The sequence below is a fragment of the Natrix helvetica genome (assembly GCF_964273705.1).
Source record: "Natrix helvetica genome assembly, chromosome: 6".
In the NCBI taxonomy this organism is placed as follows: Eukaryota; Metazoa; Chordata; class Lepidosauria; order Squamata; family Natricidae; genus Natrix; species Natrix helvetica.
The window spans coordinates 14,828,610-14,843,884 of NC_138553.1; the positions used below are offsets into that span (position 1 = coordinate 14,828,610).

General features: G+C 42.6%; 2 protein-coding genes across 2 annotated transcripts in view; one reads left to right on the top strand and one right to left on the bottom strand.

Annotated features, from left to right (window-relative positions):
• The window catches only part of CACNA2D4 (calcium voltage-gated channel auxiliary subunit alpha2delta 4), a gene marked incomplete at both ends in the record, with an annotated part of 173,230 nt that overhangs the window by 90,167 nt on the left and 67,788 nt on the right, over positions 1 to 15,275 (top strand). The gene's annotated exons all lie outside the window — the stretch shown is intronic.
• Positions 11,108 to 15,275, bottom strand: part of LRTM2 (leucine rich repeats and transmembrane domains 2) — a 30,067-nt gene continuing 25,899 nt past the window's right edge. Inside the window, exons 3-4 of the mRNA XM_081957272.1 lie at positions 14,452 to 15,042; positions 11,108 to 12,730 (exon numbers count right to left, since the gene is read on the bottom strand). Of these exons, the coding sequence (XP_081813398.1) occupies positions 12,276 to 12,730; positions 14,452 to 15,042 (1,046 nt within the window). The 3' untranslated portion in view covers positions 11,108 to 12,275. The remainder of the gene's footprint in view (positions 12,731 to 14,451; positions 15,043 to 15,275) is intronic.

Consider the following 15,275-nt stretch of genomic DNA (forward strand, 5'->3'; position numbering starts at 1 on the left):
AAACATCATAATCAACAGTAATGGTATCCTATTATCTTCACTACTGGCTCGGTAGCGGGAGTGCCCATGCCCGCGTGCCAGCTTCGCTCACATGCGGCATATCTGTGCATGCACAGAACCGTCTGTCATTGCTCAGAACCTTATGTGCATGCACAGAAGGTCTGTGATGACATCTGGGTGGGGGGTGGAGCCTCGGTCTGATTATCAGAGGTGGTATGCTGCCAGTTTGCACTGGTTCAGCCAAACTAGTAGCAGAAATCGCGCCTCTGTGCCGTCCCATTTAGGCACGTTCTTGAGGCCGGGCGCATGAGCAGAAGGTGCGTACGAGAGCAAAGCACATGCACGGAAGGCCAGGTGTATGCGTGGAAGGGGTGGGCATGCGTGTGGTGAACCAGTGGTAACAAAATGTGAAACCCACCGCTGATCACAATGCCAGTCACTAAATTACCATGGCATTTAAGGTAGCTAAACCTTACAAACATTTTCTTTCTCTTTCCCAACAGTGCAAATAGAGAAATGGTAGATCGAATGATTTGCTGCCCTTCTATGATGCGTAGAATTATCTCCTAATCAAAACTTTTGCCAGCAGAGATTTTAGAGATTTTATTTGGAGGATGGCCCCCTCTCAATGGATAATGACTGAAGTGACACCAGTAGCAAATAAGAGTTTATAAAAAGGGCAAACAGTTCCAATTTTGGACGTTCTGCTGGAAGATTTTAAACTAGCCATTATACGTGCTTGTTTCCTTGATGGTGGTAAATGATTGAGTAGCATGAACATTGACTGTTCTCACCTGATGTCCGATGAAATTGAATTTGAGAATCAAGTAAAAGGCTGCTCAGTCAGGTTCCCCTGACAGAATTCTTCCCAAGTTGCTTGAAATTTATCAAGCTTGTCAATATGCTCGGGGAGTCGTGTATTGGTCCCTAATCAACTCTACCTACCAATATGTTTTCTTCCTATGCTTTATAGCCTTGCTTTACAAAATTAAAGGCTGCCTCAAGGAGAACTAACCTTGCATCCCAATTTAGATTCTGCCAAAAGCTCTATGGCTGGGGTGTCCAACCTTGGCAATTTGAAGGCATGTGGATTTCAACTATTCAACTATTGATTGGGGAATTCTGGGAGTTGAAAACCACACGTCTTAAAATTACCACGGTTGCCCCCCCACCTTGTCTATGTATTTCTCTCCTCCAAAAGGAGCTGTCCTTTTGGAAATGCAGCGGTGGGGAGGTGTTGGAATCCTTTGCGATAGTTGAAAAATGAGAATTGAGCAGATCAGAAAAAAAGAATATCCAAAGAGCAGCTGTTTGTAGAAAAGCGAGGGAGGCATTTAATAATAAAAGAAAGAGAGCAGGAGAAAAGGACAAAGCCAAAAGTGAGAAATATGAAATTTGAATGATCAAATTTGGATTATTCTGTGACCCCTCCGAGCAGAGGAACGCAGTCAATCTTATTTTTGGTTTATTGGTCATATGCTTTTTTAGCCCTCTTCAGAGGAGAGGTCAGAGCTTTTGAATGTTAATTCAGAAATAGAGAAATGGGTGCCCAGAATAAAATAACTCTCTTAGCACTTGAGAACTATGGATCTGTTCATGGTATCTCAAAGTGCCTTGGTTTTCTTTGCAACAACTGACACTGCGAAACTTATTCAGTGTGTCATTGATCACCATCCTAATCTCCCCCCCCCCCCCATATCTCCCAGGGCTGTAATTGTCACAAGATGAGATTGCATGAACAACTCTAGTATTTAAGTCATTATTTTAATGTATTCATACCTTGTTGGAGGTGTAATTCTGGGTGTTAAACTTTAAGGCTATAAATGAATGGAATGAGTTCAAAGGAGAAAGAGAAAACCAGTTAAATATGAGCCAACGGTGTGTGCCGGTAACCAAAAAAACCAATGCAATCCTAAACTGAATTAACAGAAGGATAGAATCAAGATCATGTGAAGTGTTAATACCACTTTATAACACCTTCGTAAGGCCACACTTGGAATACTGCATCCAGTTTTGGTTGCAACAATGTAAAAAAGATGTTGAGATTCTAGAAAGAGTGCAGAGAAGAGCAACCAGGATGATTTAGTCTGGAGACTAAAACATATGAAGAACAGTTACAGGAACTGGGTATGTCTAGTTTAATGAAAAGAAGGACTAGGAGAGACATGATAGCAGTGTTCCAATATTTGAGGGGCTGCCACAAAGAAGAGGGAGCTATTCTCCAAAGCACCTGAAGGCCAGACAAGAAATAATGGATGGAAACTAATCAAGGAGAGATTCAACCTAGAAATAAGGGGAAATTTTCAGACAGTGAGAACCATTTAGATAAATGGCAGCCCAGTCTCTTCTTAAAAGCCTCCAGTGATGAAGCTCCCACAATTTACGAAGAAAAGCTGTTCCATGGGTTGATTACCCATGGAACAGCTTTCCTTCGTAAGTTGTGGGAGCTTCATCACTGGAGGCTTTTAAGAAGAGACTGGGCTGCCATTTATGAGAAGTGGCGTAGGGTCTCCTGCTTGGGTAGGGGGTTGGACTAGATGACCTACAAGGTCCCTTCCAACTCTGTTAATATTGTAGTTGGCTATATAGAAAGCAAACGTTCAAGGAAAGGCTGAAGGAACTTCCATATATTTAGCCTGGAGGAAGATCTGACATCAGTCTTTAAATATTGGAAGGTCGTCACAAACAAGACGGCAAAATCCTGAATGCTTTTCAGCAGTGTGAAAAATACAGTTATAATTTGGCCAGTATGTGCCTTTCCCAAAGGAAGAAGAAGACACCAGTGGGCTAAGCTTGGGCAAAGCTGCAGTGACAGATGTTCTAGATGAAGCACCTGAAAGAGCAGCTGTGTTTTCATTTTGGCTGAAATGGGTCCTTCCTCCGGAGAGCCATGCAGAAATATATGAATGAGCAATTAGTTGGCTTTTCAAAGAAATGTGCTGTCCTCCTGGGGCATATATGCAGAATTTGATGGGAAGGCTCCCAGGACTATACCCACTGATAATTATTCCTTTCTACCGATCCATGTGGAAATAAATAATTTGGCCAGGCACAGCCTTGAAGGCACTGCAAGGATTAGAAGATGGGAGTACATCTTTATTTCCATCAAAAGATTTGTCCCAGAAAGAGAAAAGAATACTGGGAGATAACAATTGGCTACCAAATTAGGATGCTAACAGGAATAGTTTGAATTTTTGTTTCTATGATACTCTTTCCAAGATGAAGTAGGAGATGAGCTACCCCCCATGAGAACTGGGTAAACTGTATTTGGAAAGCACCTTGCAAGCTTAATCCAAAGAGCTTTGAACTGTGTTATATGAACGGTGGAGAAAACAAAAACAAAATAGGAAAAAAGTGTAATGCTAAGAGCTGATCTGAGACTGGGGTGGGAGGGGATGCAAAATGTGAAAGTATCCAATAATGGACATATTAGTACAAGATGAATTAAATCAAGTAATGTGTCTCTGGGGTCTCAGTGTTTCTGTACAATATGTAGAGCACTGATGGCGAAACGTTTTGGCACCAAGTTCCCAAAGCGGAGTGCATGCGTGTGCATGTGCCGGAGCACCGGAAACCCAAAGACCAGCTGGCCGCTGCGCATGCACGTGCCGGTCACCTGATCTTCAGGTTTTTGGTCCTCTGGCGCACATGAAGACCACCAAAAACCAGAAGAGCAGCTGGAGATGGCGCTCATGCCCACAGAGAGGATGCTGTGTGCCACGTCTGGCATGCGTGCCATGGGTGCACCACCACAGGTATACAGTGGGGGGGGGAGAGAGAGAGAGACAAGAAAAACATAGAAGTCTTAATGCAGGAAGGCAAATATAATTTATCCATCAATATTGAAATCTGGTGCCATAAAACTCACAAATCAACTGCTAGGATGGGAAGGGCATGATATATTTAAAGGAATAAGTTAGGCAAGACAGGAGGAGGAATGACATTATCTGTGAAAAAAGTGTATACATATCGAGATCCAAGAATTTCAGTAGAAGGAAATAATGGAACAGCTGATTACAGTACATCACTTACATCTCCAAGATCAGAGCGTTTACATGCAAGAGACTTGAAAGAGTTTGCAGATATCATTTTAAGAGTCTCTTCAGTGAGGAATCATGAAGGACAGGCATAGTGCTAGAGGATTGGAAAAGGGTAAATGAATAGGGTAGGGCAGGGCAGGGTATAATAGAATAGGGTAGTGTATAATAGGCTAGGCTAGGCTAAGCTAAGGAGAGGGGAGAGAGGAGGGGAGGGGAGGGGAGGAGAGGAGAGGGGAGGGGAGAGAGGAGAGGAGAGGGGGGGAGGGGAGGAGAGGAGAGGAGTTCTTTATTGGCAAAGTATGATTGGACAAGCAAGGAGTTTATCTCTGGTGCGTGAGTTCTCAGTATACATACAAACAACAAAGTAATATCATCATAATATACCAATAGGAGGAAAGATGGAAAAGATAATAGCAATACAGCCTTACTGCATATGTAAATATCTGTAGACAAAAGACAGTGCTGTGAGAATTCAGCAGAGTGATGGCACGAGGGGAAAACCTGTCTCTTTATCTAGTTGTTTTGGCATGCAAGGTTGCCCCTATTTTCAAAAAGCTGGGAAAGAGGACCTAAGTGACAACTAGCTGGTTACTTTAACATCAATTCTGGTCAAAACTTTTAAATAATTTATGAAGCAATTAGTTTCTGGGCAGTTGAAAAGAAAACATTTCCTGTAGAAACTAGCATCGGTTTATCAAGAACGACATCCACGACAGGTTTATCGACAGCCAGGAGGACTCTGACAAGTTGAAATAATAGGCAGAAACCAGCAAGATGAATTTCAATGCAAAAAACTTACACCTGAGTAGGAAATATCTAAGGCAGTGTTGGCGAACCTATGGCACGCGTGCCACAGGTGGCACGCGGAGCCATTTGTCAGGGCACGCGAGGCCCTGTCAGCTGGCCAGCATGCATGCGCCCGCTGGCCAGCTGAGTTCACCTTTTTAAAAGCCATTTTTCGCCCTCCCCAGGATCCAGAGGCTTTATAGGAGCCTGGGGAGGGTGAAAAGAGCCTCCCCCGCCCTCCCAGAGGGCCTCCGGAGGCTTCAGGGACCGTCCGGAGGCTTCCCTGATGCCTTCGGAGCACTTAAAACGACCCTCCGAGCAACCCAGAAGTCACTTCCAGTTTGCTCGGAGGATCCTTTTGAGCGCTCCGAAGGCTTCAGGGAAGCCTCCGGACGGTCCCTAAAGCCTCCGGAGGGCCTCCGGGGGGGCAGGGGAGGCTCTTTTTGCCCTCCCCAGGCTCCTATAAAGTCTCTGGAGCCTGGGGAGGGCGAAAAAAGCATGTAAAAATGAGGGGTCGCGCGTTGGGCGTGCATGCGCACTGGGGGGGTCGCACATTTCATTATGGGTGCGGCACGCCCGCACACGACCCCCCTGCGCTCCCCCCACTTGTGGCACGCAAGCCAAAAAAGGTTCGCCATCGCTGATCTAAGGCATGAGTGTGGAATGAGGGGAACCATATTGGGCAATAGCATATGTGAAAAGGGTCAAACTGAGTGTTAACCAATGTGTCACAGCTGCAATAAAAAAGCAAATGCAAACCTAACAGCATCACAAAAGCATCAAAATCAAGAGGACTCATAGTTCCTCTTTGCTCTGCGTTGATCAGGCCACATCATAGTGCATCCAGGTTTAAACCATATTTAGAAATGGCGTTGACAAATGGGAATATCTCCAAGGAAGAACAGGCATGGTGATAAGAGTCTTAGAAGAAGAACAATAAAAGTTGGAGTCTGGAGTATGTTTAGTCTGGAAAAGAGACAACCTTAGGGAGATACGATAGTTGTTTTCAAGTAATGGAAAAGCCATTGTGTCTAGAAGATAGAACAGAAGTGCTCAGAGTTGTTCTAGAACTTTGATGGCGAATCTTTGGCACACATGCCAGAGGTGGCACGCAGAGCCTCTCTGTGGGCACGCGCACTGTCGCTCCTTGGTCTTCGGGTTTCCGGCACACACATGCGCACTGACCACCTGGTCTTTGAGTTTTCGGGGCTCTGGCGCATGCGAAGAGCAGCTGCCTGGTGTGCATGCACGTGCTGAAAACCAGAAGACCGGCTGGCTGACACGCACATGTGGACCGGCCAGCTGGTCTTTGAGTTTTTGGGGCTCTGGCACACGCACGCACATTCTGGTTTGGGCACTCAGTGCCAAAACGGTTCGCCATCACTGTTCTAGAAGATAGGATGGAAGCAATGGATTTAAATTACAACGAGGAGACAGTGACTAGGCTCAAGAAACCCTAATGATCAGAGTTCTGCAACAACAGATCAGACTGAGTGTGAAGGTTTCTCCTTTGCTGGAGGTATTTTAAGAGGGGCGGATGACTACCTGACAGAGTTGCCGTAGTAGTGAATTCCTGCACTGGATGAAGAGCATTTAATATTATTTTTAGGATACCTTCCAAGTCTTACATTCTATGACTCTTTGGTGTCAGAGAATTATCTTTTTTTTTAAAAAAAAAGAATGCCATGATGTCACATAGCCTAATTGGACAGGTAGGGATGGGTCCCTTCTGCTGGTGTGTGCTTCTTATACCTGTATAAGTCTACTTCTTAGGACAATCACGCCTTTCAGGCAGCATGCTTCATGTTCCAGTGACGTGCAGTCAGGTGAGGCAAGTGAGGCATAGCCTCACCACTCTCATCATGAAAAAAAAAAGTAAAAGGAAAAAGCTGAGCTAGTTGCTGCCTCACCGTGGATGACTCTGCTTAACCTCACTGGTGCTCTCCCTCCCCAAGTGTAGTGACTTCCTCCCCAGGCCCCCATTCATTTCTCTCTCACACACACACAGCTGGATAAAACTATATAAAAATCTAGCCCAGCTTCACTGATTACAAGTTTGAAAAGGCAACGTGGCTCCACCTGCAATCAAACTACACTTGGGGAGGGAGAGCACAAGTGAGCACTGAGGAGACCACAGGAGGAGGCAGGAAGCCAGGCAAAGAGCCAAATCAAACTACACTTGGGGAGGGAGAGCACAAGTGAGCACTGAGGAGACCACAGGAGGAGGCAGGAAGCCAGGCAAAGAGCCAAATCAAACTACACTTGGGGAGGGAGAGCACAAGTGAGCACTGAGGAGACCACAGGAGGAGGCAGGAAGCCAGGCAAAGAGCCATGCTGTAGTACACACACTTCCCCCCAGCCTCTTTCTTTTGGAAGGCTCGGCTTGGCTCCCCTCCAGCTTCTCTGCCTCTCCTCTCACCCCAGCCTGCCAGCAGGAGGTGGTGGGTGGGCTTTATTGTGTTCCAGGCATTTCCCACCCAGACAGGCTGCATTTGCAATGGTAGAGGTGTTTGGGAAAGGCAGCAGGGGAATGGGGGGGGGGGATGGCAGAGGAGCTGCTTTCAAGCCACTGGAAAAGATATCCAATCCAACTTTTATGTGTGTGGGGGGGTTGTTTGAGAGTGAGTGAGAGAGGGAAGGGGTAGGAGAGATAGTCCAATCCAACTTCTGTCTGTGTGTGTGTGTGTGTGTGTGTGTGTGTGTGTGTGTTTGAGAGAGGGGGAGGAAGGGAGAGAGGGAGGAAGGAGGGGAAGGAGAAGAAAAAGAAAAAGAAAGAAGGAGCAAAGGAGAAAAACAAATGCTGTCGCTTTAAATTGGAACTGAGCATGCCTGGCTGTGGAATTCTGGGAGTTGAAGTCCACAAGTCTAAAAATATTTGAAACCCAGCACTGTGTCAGTGCCTCACCAGTCATAAACCTCACCGCACGTCACTGTCATGTTCATACCACATGCTTCATACCACAAGTAAATAGTCTTATCATTTTTGCAAAAATAGGTTCCCTCTTGCTTGTGGCAGCATAATCTAACACCCCTAATAGCAATAGCACTTAGACCAGTGGTTCTCAACCTGTGGGTCGGGACCCCTTTGGGGGTCGAATGACCCTTTCACAGGGGTCGCCTAAGACCATCGGAAAACACATATTTTTGAAAAAATACGGCAAACATAAAATAATTTTATGGTTGGGGGTCACCACAACATGAAGAACTGCGTTAAAGGGTCACGGCATTAGGAAGGTTGAGACCCACTGACTTAGATGTATATATTACTTCGTAGTACTTTACAGTCCTCTCTAAGCTGTTTACAAAGTCAGCATATTTCCCCCAACAATCTGGGTCCTAATAAATGATTGCTTAACCTCGGGTGCAATCTCTTCAATTTATTGTGTATTTAGAGACATCCATGTGGACATTGGAGAAATCTTTCCTTTTTGCGGCATTACTGCAGGAAATTTTCAGAGCTCTTAATTTCTTCGCCACACAGTAGAGAATTTAAAACAAGAGGCATGTTTTGTAAGAAAATACATTCTTTATTTATCTTCTAAAACAACAAGCCAGAAATATAATTTACGTTCAGCTGTTTTTTTTCCCTTTAAAAATTTATTTTCTTTAAACTTTTAACAGAAAGGAAAAGGATTGTATGTGCCATCTGTCTAACCATTCTGCCCCTTTCTCCAGGATGTGTGCCATCCTGAATTATTCTGACTCTCACAAAAGGATTTTTATTCCCCTTGAATTCTCTACTGACATTTCATCCCCAGAAAGCACAATGCATGTTTATGCCACATTTACTAATATAGTTTGATTGTCCTTCAATATGGCTTCTTGACAACTACCAAGAACCATTTTTTGTTAATGTTGAAAGGGTTCTGGCTGTACCTAATAGCCCCAGATCATATCTAGGAAGTCTTCACAGGTGATGAAGAAATTTCTGTTTAAATTGGATGCATGCAAGTTCCCCCCCCCCCATGTGTGATATATGCACACGTATTATTAATTTCCCTTTTTTCCCCACGTTTTTAATCATCTTCCAATTTTGATTGGGATTCTTTTAGTTTCATCTCTTTTGTTAAACAATTCTACTTGTAACCAACAAAGAAGCTTCAGTGACACTACTAGAATGAATAGCTGAATAATTAAGTCCCATTAAAATTATTAGGGATATTTGTCATATTAGAACCTGTAGCAGTAATGCTGCATACTTTATATCATTTGGGGAAAATATTCTATGGGTTTGCATATTACAAATTCTAACTATGATATTATATCACGGGATGGAACAGTTTCCCTAATGTACATTGCACTGCCATGTATATCTTGTATTATTTTGATCTTATGCATAGGTACTCTGGTTACATGCATACAAAGAAGGGTATATAGGCTCGGCTCTACTTATCCTTCGAGTTCTACTCCAACAGCAGATCTGAAAACTGTTTGCATGTCAATTTGGTACAACCTTTTTTCTGAGTTCTTTGCACTGCATCTAGTCACATTTCATATTAATAGCAGCAGTACAAGAAAAAAAGATGTTATAAATCCCTATATTCACAATATAGGCTGTGGATACATAGAATACAGACTGTACAATAGGAAGTTGATGAGATGCAAGACACTGTGTATCATGTGAAAGTTCATAGAAGTTCCTGGACATCAGAACAAGAATGCTAAATATTTTAATCTACGGTCCTTCCAATCATAGCTGAAGGCACAGTTTCCCAATATATATATAATGAGGACTCTTCTCAGGTAGGATTATTGCATTCTCCATTCCCTAAATGTTTTGTACCTCATTGTACTTCCAAACAACTCCAGTGTCTTTGGGACTAACTCAATATCCATCCATCTTTTTTTCGTCTCTCTTTCACTTATTTCACCTTTTCAAATACAAGCTTCTAAATATAAATAGAAAACCACAAATCTGGAAATGTCAGGGCCAACCCTTCCCCATATTAGTAAGAAATCAGAACATAGACTAAGATTTGTAACTGACGTCCCAACACGACAAAAAGAATGCAATAAATGATAATGTCAAAGATAAGAATAGGGGTCAGAAAGAAAATGGATTCCCCCCCCCCACTCTTACTATTGTAATTTTTATTGCCCAGCTTTTCTTATTTCCTAAACACAAATGCAAATACGGTTTGTTTGTGCAATCATGTCATCATTATTTCTTACAAATAAAATAGAGGTTTTTTTTTTAAAAAAGATACAGCTCTGGTATGTTCCATTTCAAGTATATTGTGCTGTCTAGTCAATTGCAGAGGTTAGGTTTCCTTTGGGGAAACTACAGTATAGAGAGAGTAAGGTTGACGTTGTGTAGCTAGCAGGTTCATTGCTAGTTTTGAAATCCTGGGCATAAATAAATGTGGTGGAAGCAATAGAGCTAAAGTCATTGCTTAGTGTCTTCGGTTGTTTAGTTTTGTTCCATCAGACTGAAATAAAACAGAAGTGGAGCTTGTTCCTTGGAAGAACTATAGTACTTACATAGTTCATTGTGTGAGAAAAAGTTTTTTTTTTCATTCTTAACATTTGCTTTTGGCCTAGATGTTGGCTTTTTGCACATTATGTCAGATGCCACAGCCAAATCCTCCAGGAAACGTTCCACGTGATTATATATATTTTTCCCTACCACCTGTGTCATCCCTACATGAAAATGATTCTCTCTTTGAATCCAGTGCTTCTCTGCTAATGGAACAAAAACGGCTTTTCTACTCCCACATTGGACTCTTTAAGTTTATCCCAGTGTGACTGCTGCTGACAGATGATGTGGGGCGATTTGTTTTCTTTTTTAAGTGAGAAATTCTTCCATTCACAAACAGAAGCTGCTGCTGCCAAAGGCATCGCATAAACAAAACAAGGGAGAAGGAAGGTGGCCTGTTCCTTGCCCAGCCAGGTTCTGCTTCTCAGTTGCAGGAGATAAACCTCAGAATCTGGGCCACCTGTTCAGCTACTCCGTGACTGCCAGGATCACAATATCCACAAAAACTGTGGCTGCACCGACCTCTTGTGTCATCTTCTTATCCCAGGAATGCCCGCTGTGACGGCCTAGAGCAGGTTACCATGGCAATGAGTGCTTTCCTCTGGAGACTGCATTTTATCCCACTTTCAGTAATATAACATGAGTCCTTAGGCTGGTTTTTCTCTCCCTGCTGCCAACCAGTTTAAAGAAAAATAAGGCTAATGTGATGCAATGTTTGCTTGAGAAAAAAATACCTAAGATGAGAATTCATATGTTCACATGTGTGTGTGCACGGGAGTGTGTGCATGTGTGCTTCAAGGTGTTGTCTGGGTGACTGAATATAATTTATGCAAAAACCTGATCAGAACATTAGTTGCACTATCCATATATTTCCGCAAGAAGTCCTATGAGGATTCTTAGTACAGTGTAGACATGGATGCAACTGATACAGTTGGACAGTTTTAGCATGAAGGGGCCAACCATTTTCAGAATTACATCCTTTCCAGTGGTGGGATTCAGCCAATTCGCACCCCTTCGGGGAGAACCGATTGTTAAGTTTCTGAGCAGTTTGGTGAACTGGTTGTTGGAAGAAATCATGAGGGCAGAGAACCGGTTCTTAAATTATTCGAATCCTACCACTGATCCTTTCTAACACATTTCAAGCTTGGTTTTCGATCAACCAGATGAGGCTCAGGGCCTTTTCTAAAGACTGATCTTTTAATAGGAGTGACGCGATCCATTCTTCTGCAGATGCTTTACATTGCTCTTCATTTTAGCTATCAGAAAATTAAAAAGCTGAATGGGGAGTTAGGAGGCATATTTTTTTTAACTCTCCACAATTACATACTGATGATATGCAAAGAAAGATGTGGACAGAAGTGTGGATAATCGTATAGGTAACAAGCATATGTTAATATACACATTTGCTTCTTTGTTACGTTGATGATGGTACATCTAAACATTCTTTGTTTCTAGTGTTGAAAGAGGAAGATTAGATTTCCATTGGCTAGGGTGGATTCAATTACTGTACAGGCCTATGAGCCTGCAGTGTTTGTGAACTAGATTTCTTTAGCATAGCTAAAGTAAATAAATAATTGTACAATAACATGAGTGATACCACACGGGGGGAGTTTAGACACGTTAACAAATGTTTTTGAGTGCCAAAGACTCTGTGAGGCAATGGGTATTTGCAAAAGACAAACAAATAAATATTTTTTAAAAAACCAGGAAATCAAACAAAGATGCTTGTTTGGCTGACCTTCCCAAGATGTGACCATTAATGGGAAGTCTGGTGCAAAGAGAAGACATCTTTTATTCACCTGGAGTTCCATGAGAACAAAGGAAAGTGAGCATGAACCTAGAGCCAGGTGTCCTGAACTCATAAACACATTTTATTAATTGGACCAATGGCACAGTCCATCTGCTCACCTGGAAGGAAGTATTCTTAAGTCTTGGCTGTATCCTATTCCGCTTTTCCAAATTTCCAAGAAGATTCAGGCCACAGAGGAGATCTGTTTTTGTTCCTCGTGCTCTCCCTCTGTGTCACCCATTAACGGCTGCCTCTTCTTCAGCTCTCGATGGTACTTAGCCATGAGAGATGCATAGATACATCCATAGGCTGCCGCCACCACCATCATGATACACACAATGCCACAAACTACCCCAGCAATGATGACTGTGCCAATGGCTCGACGCACACTGATGGGCCGTGGCTTTTGCTTCTGGGGGCAACCCACACTGGGCTCCTCTTCTGTTTCAGGACTTGTTTTGGGTTTGGGAGCAGTTTGGCTTCCCTTAGTGCAAGGAGGACCAATATTGTCCAGCACAGTAGAGCTGTTCTCATCCTCCAGCTGGGAACAGTAGTTAAACATCTCCATGGGTACCAAGCGCATATCCTTCCCCCGCAGCTCCTTAGGCAAAGTACATGCCAGCTGGTCTATCTTTCCTCCTATCCCATAAGAGAGAAAGAAAAAAAGCTTAGTTCCCTACCCTCATGTGAGACAATATTGGGTTCAGCGTAACAATGCGTTTCAGTGGAATTGTTGTGGCTGAATATTTCAATATTGGAGTGGCCTGCAGTTGCTTATCTAAATAGTAACTGAATTAGCATATCAAGGAAGTCAGGATGGTGAAGCAATTATTAAAGCAAAAAGCTTTTTGAAAACCTCGCACTTTAAGCTGGGTTTTCCCTCATGTTTAAGTGCGTAACAATAAACTTAAATAGCCAAAACTTCTAAAAACAATTAAAAGGTAAATAAAAAGTAATAAACATAACGTTGTAGCAGCCGCAGCCACTGCAAACATTCTAGAACATGCTATGAAAGAAAGTGCCCAATTACTTAGACACGTTATGAGTTTCACTGGTTAAGTTCGAGCAGGTGCTAGATAAACATTGATTAAGAATGTTAAATCCTGATTGTACTATGACCAGACGGGCGAACTAGATGGGTAAAGTGGCTCTCTCCAACTTTTGATTTGAAAAATCAAGATGTGAGCTGTCACTAAGGTAATTGGGCTTTATTAGGAGGACTATTAATGACAACATTATCACAATTAAAATGACAGGGTCTCTGTCCACTCAAGAACTCCAGAACTAAAGTGAAATCTTTATATAGATAGAAATGAATTTTGAGCACTTATAAAAGTTACAGTCAGTCTATATAGAAATTGGCAACCAGTGGACAATAATCAGTAGAAAGATCTAACTTTCTACAGTGCAATGTGAGGAGTTTGCCACATAAATTTGTATTCTGGTAAAACAGGCTTCCAAAGTGACTCAGAAAATTTGAATACTAATTATTGATATCAGTTTTTAAAAGGGAAGCCAATAAACATGTCTCCAAAAGAATACTTGGCAGTACCATTAGCAAACACTTAATATTTCCCGCCAGAAATATTAATAACATTCTCAACTAATTTAGTCAAATCATCAGTTAAAACATTAGTGACCATCCAGTTATGCACTGTTGATCAGGGTTGAAATGCTCTGAAGTCTGCTACCGGTTCGCTTTGCTTCGCTTCACGCGCATGCGCCCCACATGCACTACCGCGTAATTTCGCATGGCACAGCTGACTGTCGCACAGCTGATCGTCGGAACTACCAGTTCAACTGAACTGGTAGCATTTTTTTACTACCAGTTCAGGCGAACTGGTCCGAACTGGTAGCATTTCACCCCTGCTGTTGATCCATTTTAAAGATAGGGTATCTAAATGCTTACGGGTGACCAGTGTCAGGTCCTATTGAAGCAGTGACTCTCTATTAAATAATCCAAGAATAAGTTTCGCTTCAAGCCTCTTGCATACAAGTGGTAAAACTAGATTGTTGTCTCAGAAGTTCAAATCAATCCAAGCATTGATTTTTGTTCAGTTCTTCTGTATTTGCAACAGTATGGTTAGAAACTGCAGAATGGTTGAAATGAATACCTTGACCCATTGAAAATAAACTCACTCCCAGAAAGCTGAATGGCTTTGGCTAAGCAAATATACCTGCCTAATCCAACTACAAAACACTACAATGTCATTAACAAAGTCAAATTATGCACTGTGACTATCCTAATCCAAGATCTGAAATTTGAACCAACCGCGTCTAACTATTTTTTCTTTCTGGTAATCCATAGTAAAGCAGCAAAGAATAATCCTCAATTTAGACAAATCTTTAATGGTACCTACCTCGATAAGAGAACCATTCCATCCAATATTTAAAATCTCTCAGATTACAGTCACATTCCCAGGGATTGTCTCCCACGTGTAATTGTTGCAGGCTGATTAATGGCTCAAAAGTTACCCTGTCCAAATTCTGCAGGCGGTTTGTTCGGAGGGAAAGCCAGCGAAGAGAAGGCAAGTCATCAAAAATGCCCGAGGGGATTTGAGCAAGTCCATTAATGGAGAGATCCAACTGATGCAAAAGAACAGTGTTCTGCAGAAGATCTTTGTCCAAACTTCTGATGCTGTTATTCCTCAGCTGTAGTTCAGTAAGATTAACTAGGTCCCTGAAAACATTCTCAGGAAGTTGATCTAAGAAATTGTTAGAAAGATCCAGCCTCTGGAGAGCAGAAAGATTGGAAAAAGCTTGTTCTGACAAGGTGCTGAGTTGATTGTTAAGGAAGAGGAAGGTCCTGGTACTAGTTGGAATGTCCAAGGGGATAGATGAAAGGCCTAAACCACTACAGTCCACTTCCAGGGTACCACTGTTGCACTTGCAAGAGGAGGGACATGTGATGAAGGTCTCTGCTGCACAAAACGAAAGCCAACAGGCAAACACTGCACAAGAGAAGAGGAAAACCAAGCACAATATATTGAAGCATCTTCCATGACTGCATGTAACCACAGTTTCACCTGTTAATGCGACCTTATCTGGCAACCAGATGCGCAAGTGTCTCCATCACAGTAGAATTCCATCTACTAACTCAGAGGACAGTTTCTAATACTTTTGGCTCTACGAGTTCTAGAACCAGTTGCATTGTGTTCTGGGATGTTTCTTGTGGGCCTTAATG